Genomic DNA, 22,101 nt, shown 5'->3' with positions numbered 1-22,101 from the left:
CTGTTTTACTAATAAATTGACAACATTTGACTTGAACGTTTCATGTGCAGGTAAAAGAAGAAATGACTGCAAGAAAGCACACATTCCCCTCTTCTATCCCTTTTGACACATATTGATGATATCATATTCAAAATGGGAATGTTCTCAATATGTCTTTCTGCATTCCATCTATATTCTACACAGAACAGCTCATTGACTTTTCCTGAATCCCGCTCACTAATATCAGACAAGTTAAGAGAGTTTTTCTGCATGGAATAAAGGGCGATATAAAGGCTCTCCAAGCAATTCAGCAATCTCTTCCAAAACGTCTTGAGTCTCACAAGAAACTAAGTGTCACAGAATGAAAGCAACAGTGGTAAAGAAATTCAGATTTGAGTTTCTTTCAGGGGTCTAGATTCTGATGAAAATGTGCAGACAAAATTGGGATCACAGGTGATTTTGTGTTTACAATCAATTAAAGAATTAGTATTTACCTGATTGAACACAAAAAGCTGATTTCCGGAAGAAAATGGGCTGTTTTTCAAGTTTATGTTGATCACATAGGAATTTTATTGAGGTAAATTACAAGTTAATTCATTCCTTATTCATCAATTATTATTTCACACCATCCTTTCTGTTCAGCCATCTTTTCCCATTCCCCACCTCTCAGGCATGGTTCAGAGTCGAATGATGCCTGGTTTCTTTTCGTCTCCTGCAGATAAAATCTGGACACATCTACTACGTGCACGACAGCACCGAGAGCACAGAGGACAGTTTTACACTCTCTGCCTCGGCCTACGAGATCGAGCGCCGCAGCCTCTCCGTCACCATCTTCGTTACTGTCATCCCGCTCAACGACGAGCCGCCGAGACTGACGCGCAACACAGGACTGGAGGTAATGCCTTCTTTCATGCAGGGTGTATTAAGCGTTACTCTTTTGCTTTCCTCCAGTGCACTCGAGGCCATGCGAGCTGGAAATGTTGCTGCGGTAAACTCTTTCATACCTATAAACTGTAAATGTTAGCTAGCCGGCTACTTTTTTCCATTAAACTAACCACACTCTTTATTCTGTGCGAGGGGAAAAAATGTTTTTTATTGGAGCACTTTAAAACACTCAAATGAGTGTTTCATCCTAAAACGGGAAAAGTAGAAAAGCAAACTGCCTCTCTATAGTTTATTTCAGGTCACTTTCGCCTGCTGCAATGTGCGGAAGAAAAGCTCTGAAATGGTGTGTGTGTCTGTGATTGACAGACTGAAGGAAGTTCCCACCTGCTCCGCACTTTGCATGGTGTGATGCACAAATCACACAAAATATAAAAGATGGGCAGATCAATGGCTTTACAACAGCAGATGAGATTCTGATGAGTCAGGAAAGAGGTCAATTTATAAGAATAAAAGAAAAAAAAAATCCTACCCCCGAATGCCTTCTGCTTGCGTCCTCGTTTGATTTTCTAACCAAACAGAATCTGAATTTCCCACCAAAAAAGAAGACACAAAGAGATGAAGACACAAAGGTGCAATGATTGTATCAATCTGGTCTTTTATAGAGTTGTCGATTTAAGAAGCGCAGAACTCTGGGTGAACTCTGTAGGCCTCACTGATCCTCCTCACATCTATAGGGTGACTGCTTTCACTGCAGCTACAGCCATGAATCCTGTTTGAACTGAGACCTCGCTTCACCTAAATAAAGTGCAGAGAGTTTCTACAAAGGCGGTAAAATAGAGTGTGTGACATTCAGTGGCTTCACAGCTGAGATATTTGTTTCTGTTTGGTTGGTTGATTGGTTTGTTCGTTGGTCTATCAGTTTGATTGGCATATTCTCATGCCTCTCCACACATTGATGATGAGGCAATCAGCTGAATCTGAAGGGTCATGGTGGAGACGTCCAACATTTAGTTGTATCTCAACACATTCCTTATAGAACCGGTGTTCCATCCACACGAGCCAATATTTTTTGGAGAGCTAAAGTATAACATTTTGAAACTCCCAGAGTTAATATAAATATATATATATATATATATATATATATATATATATATATATATATATTTCAATCCGCTTGCTCAGCATCTGCATTAAGTTAACTCCATTAAGATTACCAGATTACAGAATAGTGAGTTTGTTATGAATTTTACAACAGATTTTAAGATCCTCTTTTAATTTATTAGCTGAATACATTTTAAATATGGCCTACACAGATGTTCTAATTTGTTGTTCGTCCATACAAATGATTCTTTTTTATACCAGTTATTGTATGAATGCCTCACAGTTTTTGGCGTATTCTTGTATTCCATTGGTGGTTTAGGAGCACTAACACAGACCTTGTATAAATACTGCAGCGTTCTCACTGCTTTTGGTGGTTTTATGTTTTTCTTGATGTGGTTTTGTGTGTGGCTTCGTATCGACTCTAAAGTCTGCAGCACTGAGGTTATAGCTAAGAAACATTGAACTAAAAAAAAGCTGTCGTTTACTCGCAATCACCTGACCAGCATTTCCTCTTGGTGGCACATTGGTTTCAGTCTTGATCTGAAGTGGAGGGGACCCAGGTTGGAGCAGCTATAATGATATATTATAGTGAGCCCTGCCGAAGGAAGCAAATAAATAAACTTTGTTTTTGCTATTTTTCAGTCACATCACAGATTGTGTAAGATCTGCTACATCAGACTATAGCAGGATCTACAATGATGCCTCTAAAGATATGTCTGCATTCATGCAATAGGCACAACAGCAGTGACTTTATTTCTGAATTATAAATCCTCCTGATAGGGATACTATCTAACAGATCACAATCTAACAGTGGATAACGTTGTGCATTATTCTTTCACCCAGTCAGAATAGTTTCTACACAGAAGTTATTGATCAGCAACATCACAGTTTTTGCTTTCAATCGGTACATGAGTAAATCTATTTCCTCTGCAAAAGGGGTTTTTGTTGTTGTTGTTGTAGCTGTTTTCCAGTGTGAGTGCAACAGGTTGCCAAAGAGAATCGGAGCAGGCACTGTGCTCTTTTATTTCAGGTCCAAAACACAATAAGCGGCTCATCGCTGAAATAACATTTCACACATTGATATACCTCGAATTGTTATAGCTGAAATGAAACACTCACAAAGACAGTATCATATTAAAAAATCAAGTTTGATTGAATAATTACAGCAGAATGAATCTCAGATATGTGTTGTTTGAAAATATGCTAATATAGGTCTTTACTGGCAGACACCTTCTTGATTTTATTTATCTCCTTTATGAGTGGACTCCAATTTGAGAGTTTTATATCTCACAGTGGGATTCTGCAAAAATATTATCATTGATTTAATCATTGTTTATGGCCAATTCATCTAATCACGGAGAGAAGCACCATTGGATTTGAAAGTGAAATTAAAGTCAGTGATAAACAAGGGAGACTCCCTTCATTTCTCGGGTTCTTCTGATGACTCGCCTTTGTGGTTATTATTAAGTGTCAGTAGAAGATGTGACACCGGTACAGCCACACCGCAAAACCATGGGTGGGAAAAAAGGTGTTTCTATTTGTGTTCACCTTTATTTAAATGAATCCGCACCACGTTTCACTGCGTGTTTCATTGTGAGGTCTCGGGCTGATTTACAGGAGTCGTGAAAGAAAAGTTCTCTGAGGATCAATAAGAGGGATTCTAATGCTGGAGGAGCCCAGGCAGTTGGCAAAAGCCAGCAGTAATCAGCTCACAGAACTGGAAACCAACTGTGTCATTCAGCCCTCCCCGCTCTCTCTGCCTGTGGCTCCCCGTCTCCCTGGCAACCCGTATTTTTGGAAAACCAAGATGGTCGACGAGACCGCGGCTCTGGCGGAGCGAGGGCGGCATCCAATCCCTGTGACTCCTCTGCTGCGGCTGCAGAATCTAACATAATAATATGTGGATGCGTAACCCACGCAGAGCCGGGGCCGGCCGACAGCGGCACACAGATTGAGTCGAGGCAGGAAGTGTGTGTGAGTGTCGTGACCTCTGCAGCAAATGATCAGACATGATGACTAATGTGGCCGAGATCGGGCTCTGCTCAAGCGCACTATTGATCCTAGTTGGCCCAGTCTATAGGGTCCAGATGGTTTTGATTAGAGCTTACAGCCACTTGGTGACTGCCTGCTTCCTCTATCTATCTATCTATCTATCTATCTATCTATCTATCTATCTATCTATCTATCTATCTATCTATCTATCTATCTATCTATCTATTTATCTATGGATGTATAGCACACACTTCCACCACAAATCCTAGTCTGTTTTATTCTTCATCAAGGCATAAAACAGGAGATGTGCCATGATGTCCATCTGTGTCTAAGAGAGAAGCACCAGAGCTGCAGATGTGCAGCTGAAATCAAGTCAGAATACTTCTCTACTTCGCTGTAGTTGTAACGTTTTTTCACGAACCCCCGTCTGGCTTCAGACTCAGCAGACTTGTGGACCTTGACTTTAAAAAAGTCCCGGATTTGGGAGACCCAGCCTAGTTAGGATCCAGTGTCAACCCCCCCCCCCCCCCCCCCCCCCCCCCACCACCACCACCACCACCACCACCCCCAGTCTAAAACATTTAGCGGGATCCTGTAGAGTCATCAGCAAACTCATCAGTCATTTGCCAGTGGTAGCTACTTCATTACCTCCCCCAAATGAAATATCAGTCATCGTGTTCAATCAAATTGAATTTGCAGCCCATCCTCTTTGGTGCTAAATGCATTGATTGTTATATAAACCATCAATTAGCAGGGCCATTTTCAGATTACCTGCCCCAGTTTCCTGTGATGTCTGGAAGGGATGCAGAGTGGGCTAATGGGGCCATCTAGTGGCACAAAGTGAAGATTGCAACGGAAGACTTCATGAATTTGTATTATACATTGGAACTTATATAATATCAGTGGTTCCCTCGTATGTGTAAAAGTCTGGTATGGATAATGTTACGTGGTGGGGAAAAACTATGAAACAAGGTCAGTCCCAAATGGGATCAATTCTTATTTTTTTTCTATTTTTTGAAAATGAGGAGTAACAAAAAACTTTATTCTAAAGCTTCTACTACAATTCTTCATACTTTCAAACATGTATAATTAACAGGTTGCAGGTTCCTCTCAAAAATGCATGATCATTTATTTATTTCACCCAGTTTTGTAGATTTGAATTCTGGCATTGGACCATTAATAAAATTGTTTACATTCCAAATTATGTAAACCCGGATGATTATCCCCCCCCAAAAAAAGAAATATCTCAGTTTACTGAAAACTTTGCATCAAAATTGCATTTTACTTGTTGGTAGCTGAAGTTTTTCTTCTTCATACAATCTAAAACAAAAAGCAACCAGTCAATCTGAATGATAAAAAACAAAATCAGCCTAGAAATCAAACATTTTCTAATAATGAATAAGAATCCAAGCACATTTTCTTGTTATAGTTGATATTCGATTACCAAACTATGTGTAAATAAGTCCATTATTTGAGACAAAGAGAGCTTTTTCTCTTCTTAGCCATTCCCAATATTAGCACTGTAATGCTAGATGTTGAATGTGGGCTAATACTTGCTCTATAAGTGGTGAAAAATGATGTCTTTGTGTCATTACAGCACTTAGGGCTGCTACAGTGCGTTGATGCTGAGAATATTGTCCAGGTGGGTGGTGCTATTATCAGCTGAGTCATCTCTGCATACTGCACCACGTCTGAAGCCGCCCGGAGGACTATCTCTCTCGTTTCTGTAGACTTTTATGAAGAGAAGGATAAAATAAAGGGGTGGGCATGCATCTAGTAGCTGAGCAAGTCCGCAGTGCAGAGAGGATGGTGGGTGTTCTGCCCGAAGGCAAACAGCTCCTCTTCCACCCTCTCTAACAGAGTCCAGATTTGGGATCCAAATGTTTGGGTTAGTCTCCACTCTCCCACCACGGGTGAGCCCCCAGAAAAAAATGATGAATCCGTTCTCACTGCAGGCCTGAGAAGAAAAATGCCCAGAGGAGTCTGTGATCTCACAAGCCTAATATCATAGGATCTCTGCAAGCCTCAACAACAGGCTGCAAAACAAGCTCTGCTTGTTGATGTAGGCTGACACAATACAGACGAGAGTCCAACTGAAAATATTTGCGCACACATTTTTTTCTCTTTTCCTATCCTATGTTTGTGATGCACCCACAATCATAAAGGTTTTTGTCTGTCATGGCTAATCACTTGGTTTATAACAAAGTTTAAGACATTAAAAACACAGAATAATGAGCAGAAATCTCTGGAGTATAAAACTCCATTGATGAATAAAAGCCTTAGAATAGAAGGGAGTTATATGAAACAATGAATTGCCTTTTCCAGCCTAATATTAGTGCTGTGTTCCACCCTCACTGAGACGTCACCACTAAAAGAAAAGTACCAGAGGATCCCAGGCACTGATCAGGTTTATAAGGAGTTAAATGTTCTGGTAAAAACGGGAAAGTTTGACCATTTAAGGATGGAAAAACAAGAAAACCTTGAAAATCATTAGAAAACTCCATTGAATCCAGTTGAGTGGCCAGCTCTTAAAATTGGCACATTTTGGATGAGCTGTAATCTTTGAATATTCTATTTACTGACACCAGAATAAAGAGGATTGCAGTAGCACGATCTGCAAGTATGAATTGGCTTTTCCAAATGAGCAGCCCTGAGAAATGATCTGATCTTTTGTAAAAGCTTCACTTTAGCTCAAACTGGAACAACCTTCAACCACAATGTGAGCTTTTTTAAATACTAGCCACGAGCTATAAACTCTCCAAACCCTTGGCGTTTCTCTTTTCCAAGCATGATGGTCATTGTAAAAGTTTAGTCATGTTTTTACCTCCAAACCACCGAACCAGTACATCTGAGTGAATGTGCTCACTGCAAAATAAGTCAAAGTTGACATTAAGATATTCTTGTTTTGATGCAGTTCAAGCAACAGTTACACTTCAAAAAACTTTAAAAAGGTTGTTAAAATGGTAGTTTTACAATTTCTTGCTGAATTGCTGCAGAAAATACTCTGTTTTTTTAAGTAACACAAAAACACAAATCTCATCCAATTGTGCTGTAAAACAATCCCAGAAATGTGTTGCATTACTACATTTTGATTTGATCCACTTTTGCTTCTGTGTGATGCTGATTGTCATTTGTCTTTAATAATCAACCAACCCTATGAATTTCACTCCAAGCCACTACAGCCACTTGTTATTGACCGTGAATGGAACAAAGGCACAATCTAGCTGCAAAAAAAAAGTGTGTTTTTATTGATGGATGGCAGTTTGAGATGTTGTTGCCTTGTATGGTGGCAAGAGAGCCTTGATTGAAAAGGATTTTATAAGCAGTGGTCTGTAAGGAAATGGAATTATACACTTCACAACACATTTGTTATATTGGTTGATTACAGAAGAGTGTGAAGTACCACAAGTGATACAGAGGAATATTTCCTGCGATGGTGAGCCACAACAATGTTAAGATAACACTCACTTTGAAGGAGTAAAAGATTTATCCAGCCACTTAAATCATCACAAAAACTAAACCTGCTTGACTCATTTAAAACGTTATGAGAAGAGATCCCAATAATTATTTACATGTAGTTGATACATGTAAATAACAGTATTTTGCATAGTTAAAATTGGCTTTATATTGAGGTTGCTGTAATTTTGGCTATTAATGGTTCAGATTTGGAAAAATAAACGTTTTTTTTTTTTTTATGTGTACTCTGCACCACAACAAAGGAAAAAGTTTAGAGTGTAAATTTCAAGGTTGTTTTTTTTTTTTTTCAATATCGCACCTGCCTCGCCTAATAAAGATGAAATTCAGCTGAAGTAAAATGTGCTTGACAACTCGGACCTAGGGCATAAAGTAAGAAGATGACAAGCCAAGGATTACATAACCAAATATTGTTATAAATGTAGCTATTATATAGAAGTATATTTAGTTAATTCAACTGGCAGCCAATGGTACGACGTTTTACAAACACTTTATGTAGATATGTGTTATTTAAACCAAACAGCAACCATGTGGTAAGATTAACAAACTCACCTGTTAATGGTGTGCATATTTAATCTGAAATAAACAATTACACATCTCTGTGGCTTTTGTAACATACCTAACCTAACCAAGGTTTACATACACATTACATACAGAGTGGTGCATATCTCAAATGAGCGCACATATTAAATTTGACATTTTCCATTAGCTTCCAGCATTCATGCATGTTGGCAATAAAGCCCTGCTAAGGAGACATTGTGGTAAAAGTAGTGTGAATTCATTTTATCTGTTGTACCGATAAGAATAAATAACGGAGAGTCAATGAGGCTGGTGCTATTTAAATCAGGGGAATGTCCCAAAGAGAGTTTAATTAAAGTATTTTGGCTGCAGTCACAGTAGATTGCAAGTAAACTCCACCCTTAAGCACCTAACAGCTGACACTGTTAATGTAGCATGACTCAGTTGTGTGATCTACTAGAGCTCACTTCCCATGAACAACTTGGCACATGACACCATAAAAAAAGCAGCAAGAGCTGCATTTTTGCCTTTGATTTAGACATCAATAATAGCCATTATTTGTTTTGGATGAGATATTTTCTTCCCTGTGTCCTCATTAGACTACAGTTTCACCTCAGTCTGCTCAGATGTTTAGGTTTGAAGTCTCGACTGGCTGTTTTTCAACTGAAAGAGCCTTTCGCTCCCTGCCTGTGTGCCTTAATTTGCACACGCCACCGCCAATTTCATACCCATTCTTTAAGGGTCATTGAAAGTCGGCGTATTGAACTGGCACAGGGATAAATAAGGCAGGTTCAGAGAAAGTGGGCCCAACACAAAAGGCGCTCGTTACAGCCTGTCTGGCGCTTCTCGAAAATAACTCCCGCCACATGTCACACGTGAATATTATGTGCTGTGTTGCATATTCACCTCTAAATATAGCCGACTCTCACCGAGTGACACTCGGAGCATTTATGTATCTTGAGTCTTTCTCACTTTGTTATCGAGTCTTGGAGAAAGAGGGGAGTGGAGGAATTGGAGGGCGAGTGGCGCTCTAAATCGATACGCACCTCTTACCGCGGGGCACCCAGCGGCTCACTTTCCCCCCCAACTGAAATCCTGCTATTTAAGAATGCCGTTCCCGGGATCTGGCCCATTTCTTTCACTTAATGCTCCTTTCAGCCAGCCGACCATTAGAAGTCCATTAAAGACCCTCTACCCAGGGAGAGTCATTCAGGCTGCGCTGCTGTGCTCCATCTTCTGATAACAGGAGCGTCTGGCCTGCCACGGAGGAATAATTAACCTTTTAAATTGTTACGTCGGTGTTGGCTTGCTGATTTCTCCACTTTGTTTCTGTGCATATGTGCGCCGTCTCCACTTCACTCTTCCTGGATGTTTCTGCAGGTTCTCGCCGGCGAGGAGGCCGACGTCACCTCCAGCATGCTGAGCACCGAGGACGCAGACACATCTCCCGAGCACCTGGTCTACAACGTGGAGATGGAAACCAACGGGATGGTGGCGCTGAAAGAGGCGCCCGAGGAGGGCGCCCTGAACTTCACGCAGGCGCACGTCAACAAAGGAGAGGTCATGTTCATCCACAAGGGTGAGGCCGGGCTGCAGTGTAACGAGTTCACTATCTACGACCTCCACCTCTTGGGACAAATGCCTCTTTGTTGCCTCAGTATCTCTGCAGAGTGATGCGTTTGTCACTGGTGGAGATCAATAAGCCATTTAAACCCCATGGATATACTGTGGCCACGCTGTGTACCAGGACTCCACTCACACACGCCTTTTATGAAACACTGCAGCTGCCCCTCTGCATCTATAATCACAGCCAGCAAAAATAAAGTTCAGGAAACAAATAAAGACAGAACAGTAGATTGAACTAAATGAGTGATCATTAGTCTTCCTCTCCTCCTCCTCCAGGTGAAGAGTCTGGCGGGTTCAGTTTCACCGTGACAGACGGCGAGCACACATCTCCCCTCTACCGATTTGTCGTCACAGCCCGGCCTCTCACCATCACCATGGTAACGCAGGAGGAGCTCATGGTATTTCCAGGTAAGATGCCAGAAAAGACGGCGGTGATAGAGGGATGGACCTCGTAGATGAGTGGAGTCACTACAGAGAGATTTCTCTTCTGTTGTCTGTCTGTCTCACAGGAACAAGCCCCTGTGATGGGGATCACTTTAAACAAACAGTGCATGTACTGAGCATAGTGGCGTGCAATACCACTGATCTCCTTTCTGATCTGAAGCCAACCACAGCTGCTGTCGTCGGCACTGCTACGATACCGATGCTTTATACAAAAGCTTGTGTGAGAGTATCCCTGGGTTTATCTGTGAATAGAAATTAGTTCGCTATCACGTTCTGAACACACTTCAGCTTCCAACGTGACGATCTGGAGCTCCGATTGTACAGCCGTGATATCTTCACCAATCACAAATAAAAGAAGGAATAGTCTTTAAACTTTGATGAAAAAACACACGTGTATCTAAGAGGAGTAGCGATAAAGAAAATATGGGTGTTTTAACATGAGAATCGAGCCAGAAACAAAGGATTTAATGGCATCGATCGGCTGACTGAGAATCATCAGAGGTCATGAAAGCTTCAAGCTCACTGTGCTGCAACCACTCATATACATAGAGATACAAAAATGTGAGGAAGTATTTTCAGTTGAAATCATGATAAACTTCCACGTTGATTATGTTGATATGTGATGCCTGAAGTCCAGCGCCCCAATTAATTTTGTCATCAGTCATGAAGCAAATTGAAACTTATTCGAGAGGTTAGAAGCAATAAGGACTCCTGCCTGGATGAAGACCAAAGTGACATGGTGAAGGCTCATCTGACACTTCTCACTCTTTCTCAGCTATATTAAGAATGTTGTGACAGTTGTTTGAGACATCCAGGATTGACGAGGAGACATACTTGCAGGGGGAAAAAAGTCACAATTTGACATGTTTGCAATCCTCTTCAAATGCTTGGAGATATCATAGAAACTTTGCAAATCGCATTTTATGTGTGAAAAATATGGCGAAAAGGAATTGAACGATTTCCTTTCACTGTGGCTGTATCCGTTCTTTTGACCCCTCGTTAAAAAAGCATGTTTTGTTTTCTCTTACATACCATGAGAAAATTATTTTCATAAAACAAATACAAAAGTCACTTCGTACCAGGTGTAAGTGGAACAACAGCTCCACCAGGAAGTCAGCCTTTATGATTGCACAACTTTAAGAGGTGTTTTATCAGTTTTGTGTTTGTATTTTCGAGATCAAAGTTTGTTTAGTAATTTATGTTTGAAATGTTTACAAACAAATACATTAGAAACACATTTCAATATAATGCAGTCTAGTCCAGCACCAGATCGGAATTGCATTCAATGTTTAATGAAAGTATGTACATGTGTAAGCACTCAAGCTCTAACTAATCATGGATTGTTATAGTTTGGGGCTATTTATATTGATTCAACCTATTTCACAACAGATTTGGGGTTTATTTTCTTCCTTTTTCAGTGTAAATGTGCCAAACAGATGACTATTTTAATCACAGGAACCGGAATGGAATCAAATATTTGCTAAACAAGGACATCTAGTGGCCATAAGTAATAATTACAAGACAAAAATGTAGCTCTGCTCGAACTCGCCTTAGTTCAGGGATGGCCAACTTTGATCATTATCAGGGACACAAAAATAAATATGTTCATTTTGTGTCTCATAAGCCCATGTGGGCTGGGCACCTTTGGGTGCATGACACCAAATAAGAAAATAAGCTAAACTAAACTAAACTCAAACTATATCCTCATTGTTGTGGAGGTAAACTGTGACAAAGCTTGCCTACAACTTGTATGTATAATAATTAGAACAGATAATTCAGTTTTGTCCGTGTTAAGTTCAGTACACAGTCAGTATTTTCTTATCAAAAGCTCCAAACAAGGTAGCAGTTACAGAGTGATTATGTTATATCTGATTAACATCTGGTTGAAACGACGGTACTCCTCCAACTGTAAAATCAATCATTGTTTTTATGCTTAGAAATTGTTCCAAGAGATACAAAGAAACTGTAGCCACTTTTCACCTTTTTGCACTTTGACATTTTCTCTTCTATTTTATTCTATTCTGTTCTATTCTATTCTATTTTATTTTAAACCACCTGTGTTCGGGTGACAATTGGTGAAAGGAGCTTGAGCAGTAAAAACTCCTAAAGGTTGTAAACCTTCTTGAGTGTGAAGTGAATCTAAACATATTAGACGCTTTAGACTGCCTGTTGCACCCAATGAAGTTAGGTTGTAGCTGCCTCTATCTGTTTCTGATTTTTTATCAGTTGCAGTGCACCAAACACATAAGTGAAATGGTACACATGGTTTTGACTTTAGGTTTGCTCCAGTATTTTCAGAGATGAAGTATTTCTTCAAATTTGGCAGCTAATAAAACCCTCTTTGAAGCATGTGAGACTGATATGTCCCAGCACTCAGTGAAACACATGTGTCTTTTTGTTTTTCACAGGAACAAGGCAACGGATTACAAGTGCCAACCTGGGAGCTGTGACCAATGAGGATGGAAACGAGATAAGCTACTCACTGGTCCGCCCACCTCGTTTGGGGAGGCTCATCCTGGCCAATGACAGGAACCAGTATGAGGAGATCAACCAGTTCTCACAAACACAGGTGATAACTTTTAATAGTCTGGGTGTTGTTGCTTAAATATTTTCTGGTCTTAGTTGAAAAGACTGTTTCTTCAGCTGTTGCCATTTATTTTCATTTTCACAGGGATCTTTTGGAGTTTTTTAGTTCTAGCTTTACTCTTAATAGCAAGCTTGTATTAATAAACCATCACAGCTGTAAAAAAAAAAAAATCAGCTTTTCTGGTGCAGAGACCATTAAAATACCTTGATATTGAGTGTGTGTGTGTCTTCAAACATATTTTTGAGCCTTACTTTATTTTAGTTTCAGAACTATTTAAACTCAGCTTTTAAAAAAAAAAAGGACTTTTGCATGTAATTTAATTAGAAGAAAAACTTTTGGAAAGGGTGAAACTGAGTGAAATGATATTGTAATTTACAATCTATCATTATATAACATATCTGAATGGAATAAAATTCTCATTTGATGCCCTAAAAATGCCCCACAATCCTACATGCGAAATGTGCTGCAAAATAATACATCATGAATGTGTGCAGAAATGACCATAAATGGTTATTTGCCTGAAAATGGTTAAACAGTCATAGTACACATGATGTCTCATCACTGTTAAAAACACTGCTAATCCCTTCAGTTCAAACTGGTGCTGCAGGATCAAGCACAGCTGTTTGGTTGTTTTAGTCTTCATTAAATTGTATTTGATGGGATGAACTCGATGAGATGGCTTTGGACTCCAGCAGGCGTAACTAAGTGTTTGTTGACATGGTTGAAAATAACTGTGGAGAATGTCGTCAGCGCCACTTCTTCTTTGTCTGAACGCTCGAGAGTGACCCGTCATGTGGTTGCATTTTCCTGAAACCGGTGTGCACCATTTTTAACTTGTGCTACCAAACACTGTTATTTGTTGTCTGTCTCCTAGTCACAGGCCGTGTTGGGAACAAACATCGTCTTTATTGTGACTAAACAACTGGTCTCGGCCTCTTAAAGTCAAAGCAACCTGAGGACATGCTGAAGATAGTTTAATGAACAGACAGATTCAAATATTGTGATGTTGTTGATAGCCTCCAATCACCTTGTTAAACCACTGTTAATTTATTCATTTATTCTTGACCTGCTTTTGCATTAATCTGTATAAATGTGCTTTTCTTATGCTGTTGATACCATTAACTCCACAACCCCGAGACTCCTGGTTGACCGTGTTTCTCACTTATTAAGTGTTAGACTGTTTAATTAAACCCATATTGCCTCATGTAATTTTCTTGCAGTGGATTTGATTCAAAGCATCATGAACCTCCAACAGATTGAAGGAGTCTTGTTGAATGTGATATTGTGGTTCTGTTAGTAGACGGTATTTTACCAGAAGTATATGCCTGTAGCTTGCATTTACTGTGGTGAAATATTGATATTTCTCCATCAAAGCCAACACAGGGCGTGGTAAAAGAGCCTGAAAACACAAAGGGATTTCAGTGACTGAATGAAAAGAAATATACAGGCCTGACTAGAACTGTAAAACTCTGGGTTTTTTTTTTTTTAAAGATTGAGACCTGAGTGGTTTAAGCCTCTCATCAGGGGGTGACTCTGAAGCCTTTGTTCAGGGAGACATTTATTGGATGTGAGTTGTAATTCTGTTTTCTGTTCGTTTCTTACTTTTTCCCCCTGTAGCCTCCAGATTCCCCATTAAAAAAAAAGAAAGAAAGGGCTGCAGACCACCTTTCAAAATCCGATTTTCCAAACTTATACAGCAAAAACCATAAACTGGCAGACACATCCACTCTCACCCACGTACAAAAGTAAAATTAAATCAATTCAAATATACCCAGGTCTGCTCTAGTTTCCAGAAAGAGTCTTGTTTTGTTTTTTCTTTGACATGCAGCTCAAATAAAATTTTGACAAAGTCAACGCAGGAAAAAGTGCGAGCCTGTCAAGAGGGTCCCGATCCCCACGTTGTTGTGTAAAGGTTATAACAGTCTGTGGGCTTTACATCAGATTAAGTGTTTAGCATTTTGCCAGTATTTGGTTTAGCTAGTTTCATTAAAGTTTTGCATGTTCTCCTTGTGTGTGCGTGGGTTTCCTCTGGGTACTCCAAAAACATTCACAAACTAAATTGCCCTTCGGGGTGTGTACGTGTGTGTGTGGATCGCCAGTGCTGTGATGGACTAGTGACCTGTTTAGGGTTTATCCTGCCTACGCTGCGCATGGATTCAAAACTGTCAATAGTCAAAACTCACAAGATGACATTTTTTTTTTTTTCAATAAACTGATGAACAGTTATCAATAAATCATCTGAAACACATCATAAGACAATTTCTGAGATTCTAAGGTTAGATGAATTTGTTCTGTTAAAGTCCACAGACTGAAGACACATTCTCGATTCACACATTTTTCACACACAGCTTTCTCCGCATAAGCAGTAACCTTTTCATTGACCTCAGTTGTGGTCCACTGGTTCAAATTGCAAAAAAATATGGTCTGACTGTCTCTTGTGGTATTTTCGGTATTTAGAGGAATCAGTTTAGCATTACAATCCACATTAGGAGACCGTTTCTGCATATCCAGCTGCGATCAATTCGGAAATGTCTCTTCACTTCCATCTCTGACATCGAACTGTGCTTGGAAGGCCAGGAGAACAAATTCCTTTTCTAAAAGCTGCTCAGTTTGACAGAAATACAACACCAGTGCTTTTGCCAAGTCGAAAGCACTGTCTGATGATTTGTGCGTGTGCACGTGTGTGCGTGTGAATTTACTCACCTCTGTGAGACAGAGGGGAGTCGCGTTAATTGTCGGCGCTCACAAAAATCAGATGAAAAAAATGAATAACATGTTGATTTTTATCTATAATGTCAGTCAAATTGAAATAAGTTATCAATGAGTGGGCGACTCAGTCAGTTCAGCTAGCTCCCACTGTGCTCTACGGAGCATTTTAGCTTATTTATTATGGAAGAAACAACCTAACCTGCGACGCTACACTTATAAAACACAAAGGTCAAAGCATGCTGAAGTTGGAAACACCGTAACACCTCCTGGTTCTGTGTCATCTGACCTGCAGCTGGAGTCCGGGGCCGTCTACTACGAGCACCAGATCCCCGAGGAGCCGTTCTGGGTGGTGAGGGACTCGGTGGAGCTCACGCTGTCGTCCCAGCCGGCTCCAGACGTCCGTCACATCCTGCCCATCACCGTCTCTTACTACGCTGCTCACAGAAACATCTCGTCCCAGCTGTGGAAGAACAAAGGTCAAACAAATGCAACTTTTTGCTCTCAGAAAGAATCAGTGTATACAGAGACATGAAAACCTACAAATATAAGGCGTGAAACAATAATAAAACAATTTTTTAAATGGAATAAAATGGCTACCATTAAAAACAAGAGAAGGGTCTGAAGCTGGGTATAAATGTAAAAATGAGTTTCAAGATGAGTTTTAATGGACAGTGAAAGGACTTGTCTCATGCAAATTAGGGGCAGCAACTGAAAAAGCTCTGTCCCCTCTGAGCTTCCATTTAGGCCTCGGTACCTCCAGGACATTCATTTTAAATCTATCAAAAACTACAACTTTATATGCAAGTTCTTCTTTATTTTGTGTTTTTTGGAAACAACACGGAGTTGGCATTACACCCACTCAGAATGTTAATGAATTCACCTGAAAAACAAACTGTCTTTTAACTCACAGTCTGTTGGCAGCTTATTTTTGCGTGCCTGATAGACAGAAGATTCAATATAACTCATGCGTAGGGTCACACCAAATTGAATAACTTGCATATTTCTCTCTCTAACTTGGTTTTTGTGTTCGATTTTTATTATATTTCATGTCAAATTAAAGGTGTAAGCAATGATACTTTCAGGATAAAGAGTGTAATCTATTGCTTTATGATCCACAATCAGAACAGTTTTGGAAAATATAATCTTTTGTTGCTTTTATAAAAGAACATAAAAGAAGAGTAAAATGTTTATTAATAAGCTTTTAAAAAGGCCTGAATCTATCAAACATTCCAGTTACTTGTGAGTTACTGAGTTGGACTCTGATGATGATAAGCTTGGTTTCATGAATGATTAATCTGAACTTTTACTGGAAAGTCGGAGCTCATTCTTTAATTGTAAATATTCCTCTAATTGACTGTATTTTATTCACTGCTTAAACAATCCAGTTATAAAAGGATTTATCGCCCCTGCTTCTGCGGCTTCCATAACAACAAGCCGCCACTCCATCTGTCGCTCGAAATGTAATGTTGTGCTGCAGAGTTTAATGTCAGCAGGAGAAAGCAAAGATGAATGTTGAATATAATTTTTTTTCTGATGTTTTTGATAACAATTAAAAATACTGTTATCTTGTCATGTTTCTCTACAGGCCTAGATGTTGTGCAGGGCCAGAGGAAAACCATCGACAAATCAATTCTCGATGCCTCCAACCTTCTGGCTAGCCTGCCTGAAGAGAAGCGAGGTGATGCGGACGTGGCCTTTGAGATAAAGCGATTTCCAGATCACGGTCGGATCACCCTGGGTGGTCAGGATCTGCCCCACGATGACCCCTCCTTCATGCAGGAAGATGTAGCTCAAGGAAAAGTGGAGTACCTGCACGATGACTCGGGCGCTTCCTTCGACAGCTTTTCCTTCAGAGCCCGTCTGAAGACAGATGGCCACAGTGTGGCCTCGCCTGCCGAGTCCGTGGTTCTGGAGGAGGTCTTCAACATCTCCATCAAACAGCGGGGCTCCGACCCTCCTGAACTTGTCACGATCGATATGCTCCTGGAAGTTCTTCAAGGCTCCATGACCATCTTGACCAAGAAACATCTGAACACCCACGACGAAGACAGTCCACCAGACGAGGTGCACTACAAAGTGACCAAACCACCAGGCAATGGTCGACTGGTGGACTCGCTCACAATGGAGCCGCTCTCCAAGTTCACACAAGAGATGGTAAATCACGGGCAGGTGGGGTTCCACAGTGACGACAGTCTCACCAATGGCTTCATGGAATTCATCGTGTCAGATGGAGAACACCAAACAGAACCATACACGCTACATATTGGTGTCCTGGCTCATACACTCGTTCTGGAGAAAGCCCCTGAGATCAAGGTGAAACAGGGTGACGATGAGACCCTGCTCACAGAAGAGATGTTAAAAGCCACCACAGGCGGGCCTGTTGAAGAGGACATCCTATACAAAATCACAAGTGTTCCTAAGTATGCAGCTGTCATGGTGGACCGGCTTCCTACATCTGCTTTCAACCAGAAACTGATTAAAGAAGGCAGAGTCAGCGTCCGTTTCATCAAGTCCACTTCGCCTCGAGACAGTGTAGCATTTGTAGCCCAAAGCAAGGCGGCTAATGTCTCCTCTGTTCTCAACATCACCGTGCAGCCTCTGGCCAACATCGCCCAGAACCCTCTTTTACCTCAGGGAGCGCTCGTCCAGCTGGACAGAAAGCTTCTGGATGCTACACCACTGGCCAACAAGACCAGAACCTCCCCCAGCTTCTCTGTCATCCAGCAACCTCGAGGGGCTCGTTTTGTGAGGTCTGGCGGTCCTGGTGCAGGTCAGCCTGTGGACTCGTTCAGCCAGAAGGACCTGGACGAGGGCCGCGTAGCAATGGAAATCCTAGACAACTCCTCCGGGTCACGTGGCGGAGCCACTCATGATGAGGCCCGCTTCCTGCTCAAAGCTCATGGGGTCCCTCCTGCAGAGTGTGTGCTTTCCTTCAAGACGGGTCCCTACAACGCATCAGAAGTTTACCCAGCAACTCTCTTGAAGCTTCCCTCAGACGTCACTGATAACATTCCCAGAGTAGCCACTCCCGCTGGGCCTCACTGGAGGGGTCGGCCTTATGGTGACGCCACCACCACAGCGTCCTCTGACCCGGGCTCCCACGGGAAAGCAGTTTCCCGGAACTCTAACTTCTGGTCCATTCTAATCCCCATTCTAATAGTCCTCCTCCTCCTGCTGCTGGCAGCCATGTTGGCCTACTACCTGATCCGCAAGAACAAGACAGGCAAGCACAACGTCCAGACGGCAGGGTCCAAGCCACCTAAGAACGGAGAGGTGGCTGGCGCAGAAACCTTTCGCAAAACTGACCCGGCCAACAACATTCCCATGTCCAACATGGAGTCCAAAGATGCAGACCCGGAGTTGTTGCAGCACTGTCGGACAACGAACCCGGCATTGAAAAAGAACCAGTACTGGGTCTGAAACACTTTGAGATGGGACACAGAGGGAGGTTGATCCTCTAGTGTTTGGAAGAAGAAGAACAAGAACAAGAACAAGGACAAGAAGAAAAAAAAATCATTCCTTTCAGTATTAAAGACCTCTTGCCACAGCAGTTTAAACGATCAAGAATTTTGGATGCAATTGTTTCACTTTATCTCAGCATAACTGTGGACAAATTCTCAGGCAATGAAACACTGAATACTGATTGGCAAAGAAAGGGGCAGTTTCTTATCTTAGGAGGTTTGTGCCATGTCTATTTATTTTAGTTGTATCATTCCTTTGTCAAAGGGCACAATTGAAGACATAAACATACCATATGTTTGCAAGAAAAATAAAAGGATATTGGGTGTGCTCTGTTATTGTATTCCATATGATATCATAGGCCAATATTATTAATTTGAGCGGATATGTAAGTTGAAATTATGGTTGTAGTTTGCTTTGGTTTTGGGTTCAACAGAAAAGATGATTAGAGCGTACGCAAGTGATGAAGGGAAGATATGTTATTAGCAAGAAGATGACAAACTGCCTCTTTGTGTTTTCTATTGATTTTTCACTTTATAAAGGTACCGTCACGTGTCGTTTCTCAGGGGTAAATTCAGTTTGAAGGTGAACGTTCACATTCAGAAAACATTGACTTTCTTACTGAGGGATAGATAAGGATCGGTACTACTTTAATATCTGCTGATGCATCCGCTTGAGGAACATGGTTCACTGTCCAATTCTACATGAAAGGGTTAACCTTGTTTTTAGCTTGTGAGCTGAACTAAGCTAATGGTTCTCTGGCTAAAGATTTCTGTTTGACCAACAGAAATGTGACAACTGTCAGCCGTCTGATCGAATACTTGGCAAGAGAGCAAATAAGCTAATTTTCCCATTATTTTCATATACTTACGAAAAGTCTCCAGAAACATTCATGCAATATGTTCTATCTATATGTGGTTTTAAAACTGTTATATTTACATTTCTGGGTTCCTCGAACTCATAATTAAGTTTAGGTACAGCACCAAAACTGCCTGGGAGTTTGAAGCAAAGACAATGATCTGGGTTCAAATAAGGATCTTGTTTCAAAACAATCTTTAGAAATTCAGCAAAATAATTTGTCATCAATATCTCTGCCCGAAGAGGTATTTTGAAAATGGATGGTAATGGCCTGCAGGAGTTGATAGTGTTTGCTTCTACAGTTTTGCTGAAGTTGTCAGGAAAAGCATTTTCTCCTGAAGTTTGGGTTGCATCAAATATGACTTTCATGTGCAAGGAGAACGAGACAAACGGGAACCGTTCTAAATGAAAACCATGTGTTGACAATTTGCGCAGGTTCAACTAAACTCCTCAACTCTTCTGTCACCTCTTGTTATTTCGGCGTGCCTCCAGAGTGCCTGTAAATATCCACTGGACTGGCACAGCACTGACCACAGTTTTTATACCGCAGGCAGGATGTTCTGTGTTTTTTTTTTTGTTTTTTTTCAAAGTGTTGCTCTTCAACACATCCGAATTGACTGACATACAAGGGTGAGCTCACTGCAAACTGGGATGCTTCCAGTTTCCGAGTCTGCAATTAGAGTCTCATTGGTACTGAGGTGGGAATAAAGAACAATATGTTCCACTCGGTTCAGTCACGGTGATTCATATTTTTACTGACACAGTTCAAGACGTCAAAGGCTGTTTTTGATTTTACTCATTCCATGTGTAAGCTGAGTATACACACTTTAAAATGTACAGAAGATTGTTTTTTTTACAATTTCTTCTCAGTTTTTTATTTTTTGTGTGTCCACGTTAAGAAGAGTGCTACTGTTCATCTGAAATACCAGGCCTTTTGTTAGCCTGTGACACTTCTCTGTTGTTTTGAATGTTGAATGAAGTACTTAAAGCAAGTAAATGTGCACATTGACCAACTTACATAACTATTTGATCCACATAAGAATAACAAAGACTCAAACAAAGGATTACTGGGAGTTTGACTCTTTGAATGTCTTATCTCACATGGTATTCCAATTACTCCTTATCCTTCACTAATCGCTTACTGAATACACACAATTGGCCTTTTCTTTTTGTAGCCTCAAATGTACATGTTACGATGCAGAGCTCAGGAAGTGATGTGTTTGAGGAGGCTCCATATTGTCCTGTGACATTTTTCCTCATCAGATAGCGAAAATATAAATGTCAAATTCTCCATCAGGATGTCAAATCCAAGTCATGTCTGGTTTATGTGTAAATTTTGTATTTTCTATAAGATGTTTGGGCCTGATTAATGTTTCAAAATTACAAAATTATATCTTGCTTATATCTTGCTTCATGTTGCAGATACATGTAACTGCATTTAAACTGATCAACTATGACGTTTGCTTGAGTGTGTCTTTGAGTGTGTCTGTGCGGATTCCACATCTGCTGACTGAAGCTTAGTGCAAACTTTCATCATCTCCCAACATTCATTATTTATTATTTATGTCACTTCCCTTTCATCAGTTCACATTCGAGCTATGCGTTCATTGCCAGAGATTGAAGTGTAATCTGTAAGCTAAAAAACAACAAAAAAACAAAAAACAAAGCCAATGTTTAACATCTGGAAACGTGAAATGTCCCTTTAAAGCTGCAGTATGTCTTTGAGTTTGTTCTCGGCACTAATGGAAATAAAATGTTTGTGCAACGAAACCAGTGTGGATTATTATGCCTGTGAATTTGCTGGAGTTATACTTGTCCAAGTTGTCACGCATTATTACCCAGAGTAGTGTTTTCATTCTTTCAGCAGCTTCAAAGAGCTTTGTACTCACATTTACCCATGAAGATGATCACACTCACACAGCTGCCATGCTCCATGGAAAACAGCTCGACCAATAACACTTAACAATGTTTGTGATCCTATTTTATGCCTAAAGACAATGGACTTTGCCATTACATAAAAACCTTGGACTCTCCATACAGAATATAGTTTGATAAATATCTGCATACAAATTTTCTTCAGTTTAGGGGAAAAGGTTTCACTTGCTTTGTTTGTTTTATTTATTAAAGTTGTTATTGGCCCTTTTGACCACCAGATGGCGATACAATCCCAACATCTTCTGCAGGTCTCTCTCTCTCTCTCTCTCTCTCTCTCTCTCTGTCGCTCTCTCTCTCGCTCTCTCTTTCTCGCTCTCTCCTCATTCTTTCCATTAAATGCCCTTTGGAGTGTGTGTTTCTCTTCCCTTTTAATTTTTTTCCTCCTTCTGTAACATTTCTCTGCTCTCCTGCCTCCTCGTGGTGTCACTGGTTTACTGTCCATCCTCATCCTCTGCTGCTGCTGCTGCTGCTGCTGCTTGGAGTGGCTCATTCTTCAGGTTTCATAAGCTGCTTGGCACAGCTGTTCCTCCACA

General features: G+C 40.7%; 1 protein-coding gene across 1 annotated transcript in view; it reads left to right on the top strand.

Moving 5' to 3' along the window:
* cspg4 (chondroitin sulfate proteoglycan 4) overlaps window positions 1–21,397 on the top strand; it is an 81,141-nt gene extending 59,744 nt beyond the window's left edge. The window contains exons 6-11 of the mRNA XM_080504452.1: window positions 698–874; window positions 9,331–9,529; window positions 9,853–9,984; window positions 12,429–12,589; window positions 15,609–15,792; window positions 16,902–21,397. Coding sequence (XP_080360578.1) covers window positions 698–874; window positions 9,331–9,529; window positions 9,853–9,984; window positions 12,429–12,589; window positions 15,609–15,792; window positions 16,902–18,736 — 2,688 coding nt within the window. The 3' untranslated portion in view covers window positions 18,737–21,397. The remainder of the gene's footprint in view (window positions 1–697; window positions 875–9,330; window positions 9,530–9,852; window positions 9,985–12,428; window positions 12,590–15,608; window positions 15,793–16,901) is intronic.
* The last annotated feature ends 704 nt before the right edge of the window (window positions 21,398–22,101 follow it).

The sequence above is a fragment of the Blennius ocellaris genome, assembly GCF_963422515.1.
Source record: "Blennius ocellaris genome assembly, chromosome: 11".
Taxonomy (NCBI): domain Eukaryota; kingdom Metazoa; phylum Chordata; class Actinopteri; order Blenniiformes; family Blenniidae; genus Blennius; species Blennius ocellaris.
This window is presented reverse-complemented; position numbering and strand designations above follow the sequence as displayed.